This window comes from Galleria mellonella, unplaced genomic scaffold (assembly GCF_026898425.1).
Source record: "Galleria mellonella isolate WM207_F2 unplaced genomic scaffold, CSIRO_AGI_GalMel_v1 utg36, whole genome shotgun sequence".
Taxonomy (NCBI): Eukaryota; Metazoa; Arthropoda; class Insecta; order Lepidoptera; family Pyralidae; genus Galleria; species Galleria mellonella.
The window spans coordinates 3,995,951-4,017,535 of NW_026442086.1; the positions used below are offsets into that span (position 1 = coordinate 3,995,951).

The following is a 21,585-nucleotide window of genomic DNA, read 5'->3' on the forward strand; positions in this document are numbered from 1 at the left end:
TTACTAGATTCCAATTCAACTTTTAATTTAATGAATACACCAATGTAAATAAATGAAATCAGTTTACAATTTGCAAAGATATTTGCGTGTTACGAAATTGATTTATGAAATATGGCCGCCGGTTTTAAAAAACCTTATATAATCTTAAGTTTTAAAAAAATAGAATATTGTCACAATTAGAATATATTTAAAGATATTCAACGAAATATATTCCAAAACAGGTTTGTAAAAATAATAGGTGTTTTAGATACGCCAGACAAAACACTATAGTGGGTGTTTGGTCAAATAGAGACCTTCACATTGTCGAGATGATGAAGTCAAGGTTTTTAAACACTTATACATAATTGCAACATCAGTAGTGGTCGAGTTCACTGCTATGTGTAGGTATACAATATAAAGTATAATTATATTGAATATAAATTATAAAAACGTATATACTCGTAAGAACTTACGATACTCATGCATCGTATAAATTATTATTCCATGACCTTCTCATCTATCTAAGGTTTTATTAAAGGTTTATTTACATAATGTGCATTTTAGTTTACCTTCAAACTAATTATATTTTTTATAAGTAAACATAACGTTATTATTATTATTATGTTTACTTAGATCAGGATGATAACTGTCTCTGAATTATGTTATGCATACCTAACTCTATTATTTACGTTGTTAAATATACTATTAACGTTATATCCTAGAATATTGAAACTGTTCTTTTGTTTTAATAAAATTGATCTTAGAGAGTATGAGAGATAAAATTGGCATCTATTTGTTATTGTAAGAAAACATCAGATTTATAATGTCGTCATTAAAGTTTTGTACGCCATTTCTAAGGAAAATTATTGAAATAAAAAGAGGTATTCATTGATATTGTTTTAATATTAACTATTGCCCGATCTGTTAAGATTGTAGTAGATCCCCTTGAGCCGCATGAGATGGTCGTGCGTGCCGGCTTCGAGTACGCGTCCGTCGCCGAGCACGCAGATGCGGTGCGCGTCGCGCACGGTGCTCAGCCGGTGCGCGATCGTCACGCATGTGCGGCCCGCGCTCGCAGCGGACAGTGCATCCTGCACCACCTATGTAAATTATTTTCGTGGAATTCAGCACATTTTAATATATGTTTTGTCATTTTTGAAGTAAAAGAAACGATATATTTCAGAAGATATCTATCATCGTTACCGCCAATTGACGTTCTAGAGTTGAGTACACGAGTCTTAAGATATATAATAGTAGCTTCTATCACTATACCTTCTGTATCTGTATGTAATGTATAATGATCCCCTCGTCTTTTTTTTCATTTGCATAATGGTAGATAGTTAATTTTAAACTTTTGCCTTGTTTACACATACTTAAATACACTATCTAACTTAACGTGATGAAAAATTTTCGCAGGCAAGTAATCCCTACATACCTGCTTCTTTATTGCTGACGTTTCGACGTGGATTGCACTACATCAAGGTCACGACAGTTATCTCAAAAAAATTTCATCGTGTTAAGTACTGATACTGTATTTTAATATGATGGTAGATAACTTGCAAATTGCTTTTAATTTTATAGTTCGTCAAGTTTTAGAAAGAGGTAAAATTTTGGTATAAACTATTAATAAATGCCAATGTGAGATTTCCTAACGTACTACGGCTTTCCTTATAAGATTATCTTAGTCTTGTCAGAGTTGAATTAATTGAACCTCTTTCTTGCCTGTGGAGTTTAATTTCTGAGACTTATGTCAAAAACAAAAATATAATAATACATGTAATTACGAAAATTACATGTATTATGTGATTTTTGTTTTTCTATTAGGCATACATAAATTAATTTTACCTTTTCACTCTCTGTGTCAAGAGCACTAGTAGCTTCGTCGAGTAACAGTATCTGTGGATTTCTGATCAATGCTCTTGCTATAGCCACTCGCTGTTTCTGGCCTCCAGATAATTGAGCGCCTTTTGTACCGATGTTTGAGTCATAACCCTAAGAAAATTGTTCAATTTGTAATTTTTATGTTTTTTGTTATAGGCTCTAAAAACATTATTGTATACTCAAATCAGGCGTTTTCAATTCAGAAACTTTAATTCTGAACTTTAGTATTAGTTAGATAGTTTTACATTTTCAAGAGCATCTTAGTTTAATGTTGAAAAAATTTGTGTAAAATTAAAATCTTTCTGATAGTATATTAATGTAAATGCTTACTAAAGGCAGTGATTTAATGAAGTTGTGTATGTTTGCTTGTTTTGCAGCTTCTACGATTTCATCCATACTGGGTTGGCGCGAGTTGTCCCCATAAGCAATATTTTCTCCAATCGTTCGGTCAAAGAGTATTGGCTCTTGTTGCACGAAACCGATCGTTCGTCTAGCATCGATCAAGCTGAGATTTTGTATAGGTACACCACTTTGGGTCTGAAAATTTGATAAGACTTAAAAATTTTGAATTATAATTTTACTCTAATTATATAACGAAAACTAGCTTTTGCCCGCGGCTTGTAGATTTTGGAAGAAAGAAAACCAATAAAATTGACTATTTATAGACGGCATATAAAGGTAATAATAAAACTTTCAGAAATAGAACTGTAGAACCTGCACATTATTTGGTGCAGTAAAGTTTACGTGATGCCAGGATAAATATACATATAGAGGGATAAAAATTCTAAAATGATTGTTTTGGCTTTTTTTCCTTTTATTGAGAGTGATCATATTTTTTTATATATCCTATATGTAAATATTATATTGTTACTAATGAATAGTACTCTTATTATTCATACTTACTACAATTCCATCATCTGGATCGTAGTACCTCTGGAGGAGCTGTATAACTGTACTCTTGCCGCATCCACTTGCCCCTACCAACGCTACAGTTTGTCCTTGCTCTATTTGAAGATTCATATTTTTAAGAACTTGTATATTTGGTCGAGTTGGATATTTGAAACTTACGTCTTGTAAGGCTGCTGTTCCAGTATTTTTCTGTAAAAAATATTTTCTTCTGTTCTTTAGTTCACTTTTATCCTTATTATTTTTGTATTTAAACAGCCTTTACGTGTATAATAATAATAAGATAAAGTAAAATTCTGGTTAATCTGAACTTCGTATTTTCTCTTGTATGTAAGCTCTAAGTCTTGCGTAATAAGTATGTTATAAATGGTGTAATTTATTACAAGTTTAAGTAGTTTTCGTTGTAATTTGATATGTTTGTAACTATTTTAGTCCAGGAACAAAAATGGGAAGATTGACTATCTGATCAGTAGCTAAGGTATCTTGAAATTAGAATTAATTTATCTAATCGAAATAAGTTTAATTGATATTTTTTATGAAGCGTGTCTTACATATTTTTTATGAAGCGTTTAGTATATTAGAGGTATTTAATAGACAAATCTACATATTGTTTTTCTTTATCTGCATATACCATATATACCATACTGTTGTTTGTCTTAACGAAAATAAATTAAATTGAAGATGTTGTCTTCATACATTTACTTACAAATTCTTTCATAGGTGTCACAGGATCAGTAATTTTAGATTGTATTTTAAGTAATGTTATTACACGTCCTGCAGCTTTTATTCCTTTATGGAAGTTCGGGGCAAAGGCAAAAGCTTGTGCTGCTGAAGCAGCACCAAGTATAAGTGAGTCGACTGATCTGAAATAAAAAAAATCTTCTATTTCTATTTACAGAAGACGAAACAAACCTATTTATGAGTAAGTCTCTAAGATATACTTACTTCAGAATTATTGAATATTTAATATGTTCGCTTACAATAAGTATTCCTCCGTAATACATAGCTGCGGCGTAAATAAAATTGAAGAGACCTCGTGATAAGCCGAATACTATACCACGCCAATGGGCAGATCGTTTAGCGATTAGAAGGGCTGGCAGAAGTTCCACAGAGTATTTATTTAGAAACATCTTTTCTTTTCCAAGTGATGCTACTGTGCGCATATTTGACACTGCTTCGACAGCTAACTAAAATATAAAACGAGCTCATGTAGACTACGGTAAAAACGTTGTTTAAAAATTACTCAAGTTTTTTCTTATTTGAAAAATATTTTGAATAAGTACATAGAAAGGTGTAGTTTTTAGACCAAGGTCTCCCAAAAGGATAGCTAAGTATGGAAACTTAGATCATTATGGCGAAGCTTTCTGCTTCTTGTTCGATCGCCATAAAAAAGAACAGTGACTGCGTTACTAGAAGTAGAAAAATTCATCATATTAACATACCTTCGAGCTAGCTTCCATGGTCTTGGCGGTTCCGAAGGATTCAGCGCTCACCATTCTACCTTCCTTATATACGATAGCAGCCATAAGTGGTACAGAAGTGAAAGCTACTAATCCTACACGCCATTCATAATAAAGCGAAAGAACAAGAGCAAGAATAAATGTTCCTGCCGCTTGCAAAACAGTACCAATTCTTTGACCAGTTGCCTACAATAACAATAAAAAATAAATATAAAGTAACTTTCAATATTAAATTTAATAATTATTATTATATTAGTAACAATCTTACGGCTTGAACTGAGGCAGCTTCGCCAGCTAATCGTGCACAAAGTGCACCTGTGGAATTATTCTTGTCATCATAGTATGCTACTTCTTGTTGCAGAAGTTTTTCGAACATTAATTTGCGTAACCTCTCTGTTAAGCACTCACCAGCTATACCATAAAAATAAACCTATAAACACCATACAGATATAAATAAATATAATTTATAATAATTAAAGTTATAAGGTCCGTACCGTACCGGTCGTAAAACTAAAAGCTGAAATCTTGTGTTATATAAATGAAAACGTATTACGCTAACCCCAAATATTGAGATAAGATCAGTAAGATGCTGATGTCTAATGTAAGAACACAATATAAGTATGTAATTTAGACTTATAATTACCGTAATGAAATTGCCGATCCCTGAGAACATTCCGGCAACAATAAATATGATTATAAATCTTTGTATTTCGGATGACACTTCATCGGTGTTAGGATTGGAAAAAACCTGAAAATTAAATTAGAACTTAGCAAGAGCCTTGCGAGTATATTATTGTTTTTATTGTATTAAATAGGATAAGTGCATTACTTTACATATAGTAATGCATGGTCATATAAACAAATAGTAGCAATGCAGCAACAACAGTATCAATGTAGCAACGGTTAGGGTGCATCGAATTTAATCCCATAAGTAATTTAGTGTGCCATTTGATGACATTTAATTTATCAGAAATTTTTCTCTGGTTGAAATGAAATATTTTGTACTTTTTGTTTATGATATAACCGGAGTAAAAGGCTTTATCTCACGCGTAATGATAGTCATAAGTTTATGTTTTGACGAAACCTTTAAAACTAATCCGAAATTCCTTTTAGATAATATTTATATCTTACCCCTACAAAGTCGCCAAGAACAACTGCTAACACTGGCATAGCGAACCCGCTTACAAGTGAACAGGCACTAGCAACAGTAATAGATTTCCATTCAGGAGAATTAAGCCTGACTACTTCCCAAAATGACACTTCCTTTTCTAGTTCTTCAAAATCGTTCTTTTCCTGTAATATTAAAATTAAATAATGCTAATACCTTTATTCACTTCTTAAGTTTAAATTATCGTTAGGATTAAAGTGTTTTGAAGTACTTACTGTAGTTTTAGTTATTACGATTTCATCTTCATCTTGTTCATTTATTTCTGTTGACTGTTTACGGTTCAATTGTGGTTTATCTATTAAAAAAAAAGGTCATTGCTATCAATTTGGTCACGAATTAAAAGTACAATTTACTATATTCTTCTTACCCTTATTTTCATCTGCTGCAGGAGGTGCTTGTATCATCACCATATCATAATAATGTCCTTTCTTTTTCATTAATTCATTATGAGGTCCATATTCGATTATTTCTCCATTTTTAAATACATAAATCACATCTACATTCCTTATAGTTGATAGTCTGTGTGCTACTATAATTGTAGTACGACCTTCTTGTGCCTATTGATTTAAATGAAATTAGTTAACTATAGATATTACATTATTAAAAAAAGTAGCCTATAATAGCATAATATATAATCTTTATTTAGTACATATTTATCGAGGTGACATGTAATTTATTCTATTATCTTAACGAATAGCTTTCACTTTACCTTATCTAGAGCTTTTTGGACTTTAGCTTCAGACGATGTATCAAGTGCACTGGTAGCTTCATCAAGGAGAAGAATGTGTGGATTACGTATGAGAGCTCGGGCTATCGCAATACGTTGCTTCTGTCCCCCTGATAGAGATGCTCCACGTTCGCCCACTAATGTATCGTACCCCTGTAATATTATATTATTATTGTTCTTATGTTGATAATAATTTTTGATTATTTGCTATGAATTGCTATTACCTTACCGCAGGTAATTTTTTGATGAATTCATGTGCGTTGGCCTGTTTAGCACAAGTTTCAATCTCAGAATCGGTAGCGTTCTCTCGTCCGTAGCGGATGTTCTCCCTGACGGTCGTGTTGAACAGCACAGGCTCCTGCCCCACCAGGCCGATCTGATCGCGCAGCCATCGTACTGACAACTCGCGGACGTCAACATCGTCCACACATACCTATAGATTGTTTGTAACTTTTGCATGTGTTCGTTTTTTTTTTCAAAGGTTGGTTAGTAAAATCTGCTATTTGGGCAATATTTTCTTTATCAACAAAGTTTATCTAACTATATATATTAGTTAAATTAGAATTTTTATTTTTAAAATTGTGTTATGTATTTTCTGCATAGCTAAATAAGATAATATTCTAATGGTACTATAATTTAATGTATTTATTTTATGCTAGGTAATTTCAAATTTCTTATAAAATTTAATCAAGAAGTTACCCCATGCCTATAATGATTAGTATTCATTATACTCACGCTTCCGTCTATAACGTCGTAGTAGCGCGATATCAGCTGTATGATGGTTGACTTGCCGCATCCAGAGTGTCCCACTAGCGCCACCGACTGACCGCGTTTCACACTCAGGCTCACACCTTTCAGTACCTGCACAGTTTCAATGTGTACAGAGAATCCAATTCCAAACGTCTCTATATTCCTTGTTTTATATTCACACTTCGTTTCGTATAAGATTATGGAGGTTACGTAATAATAACATTAAATTCTTAGGATTTTACCTATTTAAATCCTACAAACTCATGTAAGGGACCAAGTTATTTGATTAAGTACTAAATTTACTGAATTAGCTACAGTACTTAATTTTTATTTGATACCTATTTAATATGTATACGTAATTCAGGGATTGCCATGTGGTCCCGGCATAGAATAGGCCACCCCTTTCATTCCCGTGGATGTAGTAAGAGGCGACTAAGGAAACTTAATAGTCGAGGGATGGTCAGCAGCGTTCCTCGTGAAACATCACCAAAGCTTAATTACCTTTACCAATCTGCCTGCCAAGCGTGGCGACTTGTTAAACCCTTCAATAGGGGGAAACCTATGTTTGGTAGTGGACAGCTAACGGTTGATATGGTATGGTTTCGATATTAGGATCGATTTTTTTGGAATTCTCGAATTGAAATCAAGTGTTTTATTAATGTGGAAATGTACTCTGTAATTTTTTAGCTGATATAACAATCCATTCGTTAGTGATATATACAAGATGTGCATGCAAATTAATTTTGTTATCAACATTGATTAGATTACCGAATCATGAATAAATATTAATAAACTAATATAGAACTTTGAGTAAATATATAAATGAATTTAGCGAATAACAACAGTACTTTTATTAGATTAGGATATTATTAATCTTTTAACATGTGTTTATTATTTATTATTATTTATTTTGTAAAACGAGTACTTACTGGCACGTCGGGTTTTGAAGGATAGTGGAATACGACATTTTTCAGTTCAATATTCCCATCGATATGTTTGGGCACCGCGCCCTTGTTTAGTAACGGGTCGATAGTCGGCACGTTGTCGATCAAACTGAAAATCTGTGCACCAGCACCGCACGCGACACCGAACACCTCCACAAGAGTTGATAATATGCTAAAGTTCTCTGAGGCCATAATGATGTTCATGAATACCTATATACAAGTAAGACATATAAAATAAAATGTATCTACTTCTAAATATGTATTTTGTGTGATATTGTTATATATCCTTAGGTTGTAACACTAGAGGATGTTTTATTGCACATATATCTGACACATATGTCTACATAATTTATCATAATAAATTTTATGAATAAACATTATCGTTATAGTATTGCTGAGGTCATAAATTTCACTTTTTTTATGGAATGTGTAAATAAGAAATGCAATGGGCATCACAGTACACGTATGCATTACACAGTTCACAAGTGATTTTCTAATAGGAAATAGCTCTTTCTGTTATAATAACACTACACTATTAGTTTTTAAAATTACTTTTAACAAATGCAATCAAGCCAAAAATACTCTCGTATTTAGTACACTTTTTAGGAATAGATGAGTAAATATGGATTATGCGAAAATGGTCATTTGGTGTACTATTTATTAGCCGAGCACGATGGAACCAATCATTTGTTGAACACGAGACCTTTCTTGTGACCGTGAGTGATCGGGATAAATATTTGAACCCATATCCCATAATCCCAAATACATGATTATAGCTTGAGTCGTTATTGATTGTTAATCAAACACGCAGCGTAGGTAGGTACAATACTCACAATAAAATTTTACTGATGGTTTTGCCTACATTATTCTATTATGACAGACGGATGAATATTTGTTACTCTTTTACGTAAAAACTATTTACGTGAAATTTGGTACACGTTAATAGTTTTTATTTAATAAGTTATATCCTAACTAAGCACATAGAATTTATATATTGATTTACATGGGTGAAATTGCTATAGCTAGTGGGAAATAGATTTAAAGTTTGTGTGTGCTAGGTATGTATGTATATCACTTACAGCAATCATAGTAGCCACGTTATAGATTTCCGGCTCATCTACAGTTAATTTGTATCCAAACCAGAAGGAGAGAGCGTACGAACCGAATATACAGAAAAATAGTATTCCCATTGATAAGCCATTATAAAAACCTGAAATGTGAGAGTGTAATGATTTATTATTTATTTTAAAATAAAAAATAGTCTTAATAAACAAATTAGAATTATTATATAGTTAGGAGAGATAACTAAGTCATACTATGGTTGCCAGTATACACGTCTATAAAAATAACACTATCTGAAAGAAAGAAAACAATTGTCTCATTTGATATTAAAAAGTTATGAGAAACCGTGTCTAACTTTATTTATATAGAAGCCAATGAAGACATTTGACAAGTTTCATGGCTGTATTTGTTCAATAACTACATGTTAAATATCTAACCTTTCTTAATATTAATTTTTCTGACATCTTTCAAGTGACTTTCGTATCTTTCCATTTCTTTTTGTTGCCCGCTGAAAGCGTACACTGTACGGATCGACGATAAAACTTCTTCGGCTATAGCGCCTGCTTTACCCGATGCTACAGTTTCTTTTTTAGACAGTCTAGATGATAACTACAAAAAGTAAGAGATAAAAGGTAAATATTATATATTTTTCTTTAATACGACATAACATAATCAAGAAACACAGTTAATAAAATACTACCCATCCTGAAATTCCAAGTAGTCCAAAGGTAACAGGGAAAGATATCAAACACAACAAGGCTAGTTTCCAACCCAATATCAGAGCAGTGATAATGGAACTAACGGAGCATGTCAAATAGAAAATACTGGTTGCCACTTTTTCTCCGATACCGTCTTCTAATTTTATAACATCGCTGTAAAGTGAAAAATATTAACAATAAATGAGACAGACTTTAAAAATATTAAATTGTTTTCTTAAATGTTTATTTATTCCGTATAGGTTTACATGATTGTATTGAAGATCGCTATGTTTATATGTATTTCCAAGAATTTTCGCGACATACATTTTATGTTACAATTAATATAGTATACGTCTACGAATGTAGAATTGAAATTTAAATAAAAGTGTATAACATAGAACTGAAATTTAAAGGAAAGTATATTGAGCCTAATTTAGAGCAAAAAATCAATATTCATGCATGCGGTACATGAATTTGCCGACTTTTTTTTAACAACTGTATGCCTTTCCAACTGACTTTAAAAGAAGGAGGTTTTCAATCCGGTTGTATTTTTTTATGTTTGTTACCTCATAAGTCCGTCAGTTGTAAACCGATTCGAATTTTTTTTTTTATCTGATACTATACATTTACAGATTGTCTTCGTAGAAATTTTATTAAATCGGTTCGATACATTAGTTTTTAAATAAAAATAACTAGTGTTGCCACAATTAAAGTTGTATTTTTTTAACACATCTTAATTATTTATTATAATATCTGTGTGTGTGTTATTAATATTCTTTTTATTACCTGCTCATTTTTGCAGCGAAATCTCCCATTTGATGAGTATCAACATACCCAAAGTCTTGATTAAGCGCTGCTTTTAAATATTCTTGTCTTATTTTATATATCTGTAATTAGATTAAATAGAGTTAGATATATTCATTATCTCGTAACGAAGCCAATATTTTATTTTTGCGTATGTCATGCGAACTAAAAAAAAGAGATCAAAGCTTTTTGGTAAATATTAAGAATAAGTACTATTATAATCATATGTTTACTCAATAAACTATTTATAATATATTCAACGAGATTTTTAAATGTTTTAAAAAGAAGTAAAAAGAATTTATTCATGTCTCATCATTCACTGTATGTTACATTGTTCCATCAGTAGGTATGTTTCTACGTATGTCCTATCAATATTTATGTTTAATTTTGTTATTTCGATTATAACTACTCATCAATCCTACCAGAATACTGATTAATTTCGTTATAAGACATATAGTTGTAGTAGGTATTACCTATAAACTTCGAAAATATCTCTATTTTGTTTTCTAGGATTTTTTAAATGGTTTATGCTTTTTTTAATTTTTTTAATCCTACTACTCCTACGATTAAGATGTAATTAAGTCATAAATATTATTGTTAGTAATGAAATATTTTTTTTTAAAAGAAATATTTTATATATCTTGTGAGGATGATGCGTCTATTTTTTTAAAATAAGTAACTTTTATAATATTACATATTTTCAAATTTATTTAGTTGAGTAAACTTAAATTTTATAATAGGTTTACAATAGTTTATAAATAATATATTTCTCAGCTGTACGCAACACAAAATAAACATATTAATGCAATAATATGGTTTTCTTATTGTAATTTGTTACAGTGTGTGACTAATTAATATTCAGTGAGATTCAATTATGAATGTTTGTTTGTTTGTAAATTTTTTCTATGTGTTATTGGAATGACAACTCTGCTACGCTGGCGGGGAAGTAATGAAGGAAGATATATGAGGATGAATTTATTTGTTATATTTATTTATTTTGTATTTATTTTCATAATGACGAATTTATAAACCATGATGTTTTCCAGAGAAGACCATGTGGGGGTCGATCTGACTGGGTATATTACTAGTAAGGGAAATATAATGTACCTACACTCACTTAGAATAAGTTTAATAATAGAAACCTTTCATTCAATCGTTTCGAGAATATTTGATTTATTGATAGTATAGAATAGTATTCATTAAACTAAGGAACCTTTCACAATCGACACGATTGAAATATATTTGTACAAAAACTTATACTTTGTTGTTCTTGATTGGAATTTGTAGGTAGGTTTTATAGGGAGGTCAAATATATGACCTAGAATAGAGCTGGTTGGAAGCGAATGAATGATTAGTTGTCCAGACAAGAGGAAACTCGCTAAGCCGCTAAAAAAACCCCATTTGCTGTGGCCCCACAGTTCCAAGGCACGTCTCTTAACATCTCTAAAAGCATTGGGATCCTTGGTGTCGACATCTCTAGTGACGTACAGTTCCGTGGCCACCTCGAAGATAAGGTGAAGCTGGCATCCAAAAAACTCGGTGTGCTCAATAGAGCGAAGCATTACTTCACGCCGGATCAGCGATTAATGCTTTACAAATCGCAAATCCGGCCCCATATGGAGTATTGCTGTCACTTATGGGCGGGAGCACCTAGATACCAGCTTGAACCCTTCGACTCAGTGCAACGACGAGCTATGAGAATTGTCGATGATCCCATGCTTGCAAGCGGTATCGAACCATTAAGTCTTAGGAGAGATTTTGCCTCACTTTGCGTGTTCTACCGCTTATACAACGGATTGTGCTCAGTGGAATTATTCAATATGATGCCTACGGCCACTTTCTATCATCGTACGGCTCGCCATCGGCAGGGAGTTCACCCTCATACCTTACAGCCTAAATGGTCGCGTACAACGCGGTTTCAGAGATGCTTTCTCCCACGAACACTCAGGTTATGGAATGAGCTCCCTGCCGAGGTTTTCCCGAGAGACTACAGCATGGGGTTTTTCAAAAGGGGGGTAAAGAGGTTTCTTCAGGGTCGGCAACGCGCGCGTAATACCTCTGGTATTGCAGGCGTTCATAGGCTACGATAACCGCTTACCATCAGGTGGGCCGTATGCTTGTTTGCCACCTCAGTGGTATAAAAAAAAAAAAAACTCTTAAATGAAAAGAGAGTAGGTAGGAATATTATAAACGTGAAAGTGTGTTTGTTTGTTTACCTCATAGCGCCTTAACGTCTTAATTAATCCCTATGAAATTTTGTATATACGTACTATATATGTGTACTATATGATGGACATGAATTAGATTACCCGTTACTAATTTTTTATCTCATTATATTAAGTTCGCTCGAAGAGACTGCTTTCAGAGATAGGTTCACCATTGCTAACAAAATCTATAACAATTCCATTGTATATCTTTTTTATAAGTGCAATAAAGAATATATATACTATTTATTCCATTCAAAGAACATATGTTTATCGGTCAAGCAGATGAATCCACGAGTAAAAGCTAGTTTGAACATTAATGAACGCACCTGATTAAACGCTGCTATGTTCATTAATACTGTGGCGATATACGATAACACAACGAACACTAAGCCCGCTGCGGAATTCCATAATGCAAAAAATCGCAGAGAATCCAAAAACACGTCATCTTCTGGGATTCCCTTTTTTAATGACATTTCGTAGTCGACCATACTTTGAGAGATATTTGAGAATAAGATCATGGTAACTGGCATCATACACCCGCTTACAACTGAACACAATAGTGCGGTTACTATATAGATTATGTCTTTGGTGCTGGCGAACCTGTACTGCAATAAAAAAAAAAAAAAAAAATTAGTGGCAATAAAAAGCTACATACATTTTTAATTGCATCTGTTATAGATTGAATGTAACATTCCAAATCTTGTGCTGCTATATTAAACTGTATAAATTTCTTAGAGCAAGGCATTAATTAAATGAATACAACAAAATGACCTTAATCTGCGTATTCTTTTTTACTTTTTACATTAAATGAATTACGTAATTGGTTTTGTAGAAAGGTTGAAAAGGTGCTTTATCTTTCGACCTTAGAAGTTTAAAGTTGTGCAGTTTGATGAATAGCTTTTTTAAAAATTATTTGCTTTAATATACTGTAAGACATTACAAATTGTATTGAGAGATAATTCTTGTAAACAAATACCTTAGACATTTATAACTAATTATAATACTATTACTATTTTAATACTTTAGACATTTGTCTAATAACGACAAAGATTTTTGAGTGTCCTATACTATTATTGCCCGACTAGCTGTCAAGTTAATTTGTTTCATTGCTAAACAATCCTTTAAAGATCATCGTGACTAATAATTTGTGCACTAGCTCCGATATACGTACATACTAAGATCATTCTCAGTTCTCACTTATTATCTGTCACTGCTATCTCACCAACGTCAATAAATAGCGTAGGAGAAATTAATTACATTTTCATCTATTAAAAAAGTCCTGTAGACAAGTTTGCGCACACAGTTGACTTTATATGTTATAGTTGATACATAAGTAGTGCACAGTTAAATGGGGTTCTATTTTTGTAACAATAGCATGGCCTTGCCCTTCCCATACCATTATTTGATTTATATCATTCTATGTCCATTCAACTTTGTCCAGAGGTCGATTGCATATGTTTATTCAATCATACAGATAATTATTAGTATACTCACTAAGGTAAAAAACGATATGCTTGGAACGTCTGTGTTTGTATCCTTCTCCCCTTGCTTTCTGCAACAATTTAGGTTCTTTTTAATTTTTTCGTAAATTGAACATCTTTTTTTTATTTTACTAAAATAAATACAATTTTACAATTAAAATCTCGTAGAATGTTTGTAAAAATTCAATACATTTTTAAGCAAATAATATATATAAGGAAACGATTTTGTGAATTCGTTAAAAATAAAACAAATAATTTTAATGGTTTTTTATTTGAAATAATAAAAATAACTTATTTATTTGCTAGAAAAGTGTTTTAAGTACTTGTGTGGTGTAAATTTTAGTGTAAAAACCATTATATGTATGTATTGAAATGCAGTAACAAATATAGGTTATACATACGTATAATACCACCTAATTGCACGAAGTTCTTAAAAAAAAAGTGGGAATGTTTCTTGAGAGTCGATAGTACGTAGTAAATACCTCTAGAAGTGTAAGCGTCTATAAGCGGTGTTCGTTTATCATAAAGCGAATTGTATGGCTGTAGGCCATTTCAGGAATATAAAAAAAAAAAAAAAAACTGTATACATATCAACAAGCTACTTATTTAAAATCAATCTACTTTATTAATATCAAATTAAGTTACAGCATTAAAAACAGTAACAATACTATATAGATACCTAAAACATCACAAATAGCAAGCCATGCTTCGATAGTCTGTAGTCATCCGGAAATAATTAATGCCAAGGTAAATGATGATAAAGTAACGAAATTCGCAATGTTTATAAAATCATAAATTAAAATGTATATCTATGAATACAATATTTCTTTGGTTAGTTACAGTATAGTATAAATTTTAAAGAATTAAACAAAATTTATATGAGTATACAAGGATAAAATGTATTCCATGAATGAAACGACATTTAAAGTGAGCACTGTATTTTGTTATACTTAAAAGCGACGCAAAAAAAAACGCAAATTATTATGGTGTGAAACGGACCATGTGTAAGGAAAATTGAAATAATTAAATTATATTGACTTATGAAAAAAGAATAAAACTCGTGTAGAGAGGTTTTCGTACGTTGATTATTTACGCTTAATAAATTGTTTTGAACCTGATTCTAATTTTTTTTTGGTAATAAAAAAACAGTAAAATTGTACAATACTGTGTCGTGTTGCCGTTAATTATAAAAGCATTCCTTAAGTATTCTTTAATTAACCAGTAGGTAGATGGGTATGTAAGTAATAAAAACGAAAAATGTTACTAGGTATAGGAGATAAATATTTTAAAGAACTTTAATATATCCAATTAAATTCTACTGAACACCAGAATATTCTACTTTTAAGTATTTACGAATATTAATTAATTTAGTATACTGTGGTCTCTTTCAACAGAACTTAATGATCTAAACAAACGAATAATTGTCCTAACTATAAGACTTTAATCGATTAATTGATTAAATATTTTCATTATTACGAAATGTCTATTATTAAGAAAGCGTTTGAAAGAAAGAAAGAAATATTTATTTAGTATTTAATTTCACACTTAATTACAAAAATATTTAACAATAAACAAAAATAAACAAAAAAAAAAAGAAAGAAAAGCACTAAAATGGTTGAAGATAATTACAAAAATATTTACCAATAAACAAAAAGGGGAAAAAAAGCATTAAAATGGTTGAAGTTTGAACATGGCTCTGATTTTTAACGGCACTAATTTGTTTTTTTATGATAATTTCGTAAAACTTGGTATTTTTTCAATAAGTTCTATTAAAATAAAATGTGCGTTATAATAGAATTTAATGAAAAGGGAACCAAACTACATGCTCATATATTTTTCAATATAAAAACCTAAAAGCATTTCATAATGTCTAAAAGTTGATCACATTGACTGGCGAAATATTAATAGACCTGTACGTAAATACTATTGCTAGGTAAATGACGGTCAAGGCGACTGTACAGACTTTTTCACGGCTTATTTTTATTTTTGATTGAAATAGTCAGAAGAATAGACTATACGGATAAATTATTATGAAACTTTTTAGATTTTCGCCGCTGTCTTTACAATTAATAATGTTATGCAATAGCCTCGAAATATGGGCGTACACAAATAAATAAATAATTGTGATAAGAATCCGTTCAGTTCAAATACATTATTTTGAATGCAAATAATTATATTTTACAGTTTACGAATTGACAGAAATTAATAATTCATAAGATAATAGATAGGTATCTCATTTTACTATAATTACAATACAAGTAATAATGCTAAGCGTTATAATCTTAAGACCAATAGTTAAACTTAATGTTTTTTTATTGTTTGTTGTTATTTTGAAAGTACTTTAGTGCAGTATTAATAACTGTTAACTATTTAAAATTGAAAGTAAAACATTTAAATAAATTGATAGATTACAATTTATTTAACAACTAACGGTATACTGAATATTATTATAAACTATTAGGTATTTTTTTATTATTATTAAGCACATTTTTACTGGCCGTTAGGTAATGTAGTCAAAATTTACGCACAAATGGAGTGTGTATGTAATCTAATTTTGCTTATAGAAATAAGACTATTTAAAAATTACTGGCTTCTCCGTATGATATAATTTTAGATTCACTTACCTTTTTGTAGGAACTATGCTTGGATTAACTTTTTCTAAAAGTAAAGATTCAGTGTCATGTTCTTCATTTTCTTTGTTATGGTTGACTTTTGTTTTATTTAATTTAACACGTCGATTATCTTCAAATTTTTTATTTATACTTTCACGAGATCGACTCGTGTAATCAAAACTATTGTCATCTTCAGAAAACACCATTATAATTGTATAAAATAAGTTACTACTTTAATATAAGGTAACAGGAAAATACGAATGGTAATTTGCAAGTTGCTAAGATGTCGAGAAAAAACCCGCTCCGCGCACCATTGGTGTCATTACTAAGCTAACAGTAACTCGTAAAATGCGAAACGTTGCCGCAATAGTATAAGAGCCAGTGTTGCCAATATTGAGTAAAAGGGATTTATCATGAATCTTTGAAGGTTCAAACAACAGACTCGGGTAATTTACGAATTGTAAGACCTAATTGCAATGCAGTGTAATATTTGTAAATAACATCTAACATGCAATAGCATGTTATAATGTTATAACATATTATGTGTAATAATACAGACATACGGAAGATAAATAAACGTAATTTAATTCATGGAGTATTATTGTATTTGAATGAAACGCGGTCTCTATATAATAATAGGCGAAGGGAGCGCCGAGGTCCAAAGGTTTAATAAGAAGCGTCACCTTTAGAGTAAACAGTGCGGATTCCCGATAACTTATTATTCCTTTTGAGACACTTAGTGGCATCAAAATTTGACTAAGGACTACTAAGTGGTAAAGATCTTAAATAACTATTAATCTATAATAATTCGTAAAAGAAGTAAGATCTTTTTTCTTTTTTAAGTTTTTTAGTCGTTTGGCCTGGTCGCTGACCTGGTTTTATACTAAGAGCAGTATATTTTACATTACATTATACATATATATTTAAATACAAATACTAAAAAGTCTTTATAAACATTTATAATAATAATATTATTAATAATGATACCTATTATTATTAAAAATTTTATGATTATTTTAAAAAAATTGTAGGAATAAAAAAAACGTGTCGATGTAGTTTTGTTGCATGCATGCGATATCAATAGTAGCAGCAACATTGTGCAATTATGAGATTAAATATGAAATATTCATTGGTCCTATTTTAAGAAAAAAACTATTTATTTATTTATTTATTCTTTATTGTACACAGAAAAAATTACAACATATAATATAATATATATATATATATATATATATATATATATATATATATATATATATATATATATATATATATATATAATAAAGATGTACAACAGGCGAGCTTAACTCTGTAAGAGTTCTCTTCCAGCAAACCTTGAGTGGAAAGGAGCATTAATTATTAGCGGGCAGTATGCGTACAATAATAGACGGAAACATAACAACTATTTATATAATAATTGATATATTAATAAAAAATCTGCAAATAGGAGAATGTAGGAAGATTAAATGATAAAAAGAACTAGAAGTCAACGAAATTGTATATGACTTACACATTATTCAAGTCCATGATACAGATAAATTGAGATATACCTTCTCTAGAGTTATTCTTCATGCCGAATACTATGACTACTATACTTTTTATATAAAATTATATGATGATAAAATTTCATGCCAAAAAAAAAGAGAAATTTTTACATTATAATATTAGTAAGGGTTGTTAATAATATATTAATTGAAATATTATAAAAATAAAGTAATAATAGGTAGCTGCAAAAGTTGATATTATTTTATTATTTATATATAATTTGTAGTGGCACAAAGTAATAAAGCACAATTATAAGATATGAATGAAATAACTAGGCACATACCTACTAAACTCAGGAGGAAAAATATTCAAAAAAGGTAAATAAGCACCTATTATATGATTCAATGCTTAAGTTTCCGTTAATTTCTTGCTTACTTCTTTATTTTGTTAGTAAGTGTAATTGCTGTAATAGTTGGATTGAGCAACTTTTAGTTTGGCAAGAAAGATTCTTGTGTGGAGACCCCATACAGGGAAATGTAGTATAGGATGATCTCCCACTAGATGTAGCGACGGCCTAAAATGTATTGCAGGGAGTCAATAGATGCAGGTGGCTTAGGACCATTCCTTATAGTCTATGGGAGTGGGCTATGTTCAACAGTGGATAGATAATGGTTATGATAATGACGATGAGCAGCTTTTAGGAATCGGCGTTGAGTCTTGTCATTGCCTCTATTATAAATTTAAATGAATTGAACCATCAGCGTTCTACTTACCATGATATATGATTGCAAAGCCTACAGTTGCTCGGCTAGCTGTCGAAAGAGTTATGCTTAAAATTTATCATTGAGGCATTAAATCCGAAACGAAGTATTCTGGAGGTGTGGCCTCGAATTTGTGCAATGCTTGCAGCTAATTAGAACGATGACATGCGTGTGGTTTTTTTAATGGATGATAATGGAATGGCAATCTCGTCTGTGCTATTTGTATACCGAGACGGGGTACCAGTGAGGGATGATTGGTGGGAATGCAAAGGCAGATCAATTAGCCCATCGTGACGAATTCAACGATAAATTAGTCAGGATGGTTTCTAGGGGGAACCGCATGGAGGTCGACCTGATAGGGTATATTGATAGCAATAGGGATTAACCTCCCTATTAATAACAATCTATTCCGCCCGATGTGGACATGTGTGTGTTGGCTGGTACTAACTCAATAATCTGTTCAGCTTAGTTTGTATTGGTAGAAGTCTATGTCAAGCGGTAAATTGACTGCAGTGGGCTAATAATGATAATAGCATTATTTGTTACATATTTATATTAAAATTTATTTATTTATTTTATAAATAATTAATTTTTTTATACAAATTAGAATGGCAAACAAGCTGACGGCTCACCTGATGGAAAGTGGTAACCGTCGCCTATAGACATGAGCAGTACCATGGATATAACAGAGTATACTGTTTCGCCCTTTGATACCCGCCATACGTTGCCATTCCTGAGGACTCAGGTGTTATTCCTCCGTACCCTGTAAATTCACGCCATATCCCACCCTTCAAACCGAAACACAGCCATGCTAACACAACTACTTCACGGTTGAAACACGAATGGGACAGAGGTACCCAAGCAAACGACTTTTGTACAAAGTCTCCCTCTGGTATAATAATAAATAAATAATATACTGAACATATTTGAAGAGTTAAAGTAAAATTTTGTGTCAGCAACAGCAAAAGTAATGCCTTCGTGTTTGTATTCCTATGAATTATTAGTTAACCTATATTAACAAAGTCAACGAGCAATCTGCGTGGGTTCTGTCGTAGCGCGTTTCAATTGTGAGATTGGATTAATGCTTCCAAGAATATATATAATATATAATAAAAGCTTCGTTTATCTTCTTATCATCAAGATACGTAGGTTTTTTTTAATGGATGTTAAAATGAGTGAGATTGGTAACTCTGCCTATGATGTTGCTGATGTCCCAGAATATACTGTGCTCTTGTCGTTATCAAACATAACGCTTAGTGTTATGCTTTCTCTACTATACAAAGATAAGCAATTTTTATTTTCAAGGAATTATTATAGTAGTAACAGTAATAATATCTATTTAGTTCGTTATTTAAAAGTTCGTGAAGTGTCATTATCATCGTATCAACTGTACGCTGTTGAACATAGGCCTTCCCCATTGCTACGTTTGGTTAGCGGATTGGCAACCGCAATAAGGCTTTTAGTGAGATTTTAAGAGAGACGCTGCTACCCATTCCTCGACAATTAAGTCGCCTCTTACGATACCCACGGTAAAGGAAGGGGTGGTCCATTCTATGCTGGACCACATGGCAAGTTTAAAGTAATGGAGTGTATTTTAAATTAACAATAAGAACAATTTAAAATAATTCATGACTCCATCTACCGGGAAACAAGTGACTCTTTAGTCAAACAAACTGTCACATATTGCTTTCTGTACAAGTTAATATTTACAGCTGGTTTTTTATCCATCATATAGTATTAGGTATATTGAAATATGTTCAACAGATGTCACTATTTACAGTGTAATTTATTTGAGGTATTAAGTATTTGAATACTATCATTAATTTATGGTAATTATATAATTTTTTTAATATATTTAGCAAGCAGAAAGGTAGCACTAGCCATTTCCTTTGTCGTGTATTAAATGTCCTATCTGTTAAATTAGAATATAACCTACTCATGTTTTAAATACGAATCAAATTTATTCAGCCGTTTACTTATGTTTGAATAGCAAACATACAAACATCTTAAAAATTTTCACATTTATAATGTTAGTAGGATTTTTTTATATTCATCTGGTTGAAAGTGACACTTTATGCAAGTCGTATACATAATTTGTTTATTTCAATATACCATTATTATAAAAAAAACATCATTTATTTAATATTAGTGAAATTACCTTGAAATTACAGAGTAAGCATGATGATATAAGATTTTAATTCCTTATGGATGTCAACGTACAAGGAGTGCTGTGTTGTCGATGGTACCTTCTGTCTAATACTGTAATACATTATCTATGCTACTGTCCATGTCAACATGCATACGCAATAGTATTTTTAAAGGATGATCATTTCAGCCATTATCTGTCCACTGATGAAAATAAGTCTTCCCCATAAGGGGAGTTTTGCTAGTAGTTGTCATGCTTGATAGGCGGGTTGACAACCGCATTTAGGCTTTTAGACATGCTTTGAGAGAGACGCTGCTGCCCATCCCTTGACCATTAATTACGACACCTACGGGAAATGAAGGGGTGGCCTATTCTATGCCGGGATCACACGGGGAAGTCGAGTTAGATAAATAGGTGTTATATTTAATTTTGACTCTTGTTAATATCTGTCGTATTGATAGTTTTTAATAACAAAGTATTATCATAATGAAAGAAAGGAATAAAGGTATTTTAT

The 21,585-nt window shown here is 31.4% G+C and overlaps 1 protein-coding gene across 1 annotated transcript; it reads right to left on the minus strand.

Annotated features, from left to right (window-relative positions):
• Positions 1-863: 863 nt before the first annotated feature.
• Positions 864-17,021, minus strand: LOC113520666 (ATP-dependent translocase ABCB1-like). The gene is made up of 23 exons (XM_052897374.1): positions 16,692-17,021; positions 14,081-14,138; positions 12,913-13,191; positions 10,362-10,462; positions 9,578-9,749; positions 9,315-9,486; positions 8,895-9,025; positions 7,801-8,025; positions 6,857-6,982; positions 6,351-6,554; positions 6,104-6,274; positions 5,762-5,951; positions 5,610-5,689; positions 5,358-5,519; positions 4,870-4,974; positions 4,495-4,656; positions 4,209-4,412; positions 3,712-3,953; positions 3,473-3,629; positions 2,764-2,958; positions 2,191-2,397; positions 1,825-1,971; positions 864-1,079 (listed from the first exon to the last, which is right to left on the minus strand). The coding sequence occupies exons 1-23, from the start codon at positions 16,883-16,885 to the stop codon at positions 885-887; spliced, it is 3,879 nt and encodes a 1,292-aa protein (XP_052753334.1). The 5' UTR covers positions 16,886-17,021; the 3' UTR covers positions 864-884.
• Between the last annotated feature and the right edge of the window lie 4,564 nt (positions 17,022-21,585).

Bases quoted from the DNA above. Each gene is read 5' to 3' on its own strand.
- LOC113520666 (XM_052897374.1), bottom strand. From the start codon at position 16,885: ATGGTGTTTTCTGAAGATGACAATAGTTTTGATTACACGAGTCGATCT. The intron at 6,275-6,350 runs GTAAGGTAATAG...ATAATATTACAG, and splicing joins TCATCAAAAAATTACCTGCG to GGGTACGATACATTAGTGGG. The intron at 4,657-4,869 runs GTAATTATAAGT...TGGTGTTTATAG, and splicing joins GGATCGGCAATTTCATTACG to GTTTATTTTTATGGTATAGC.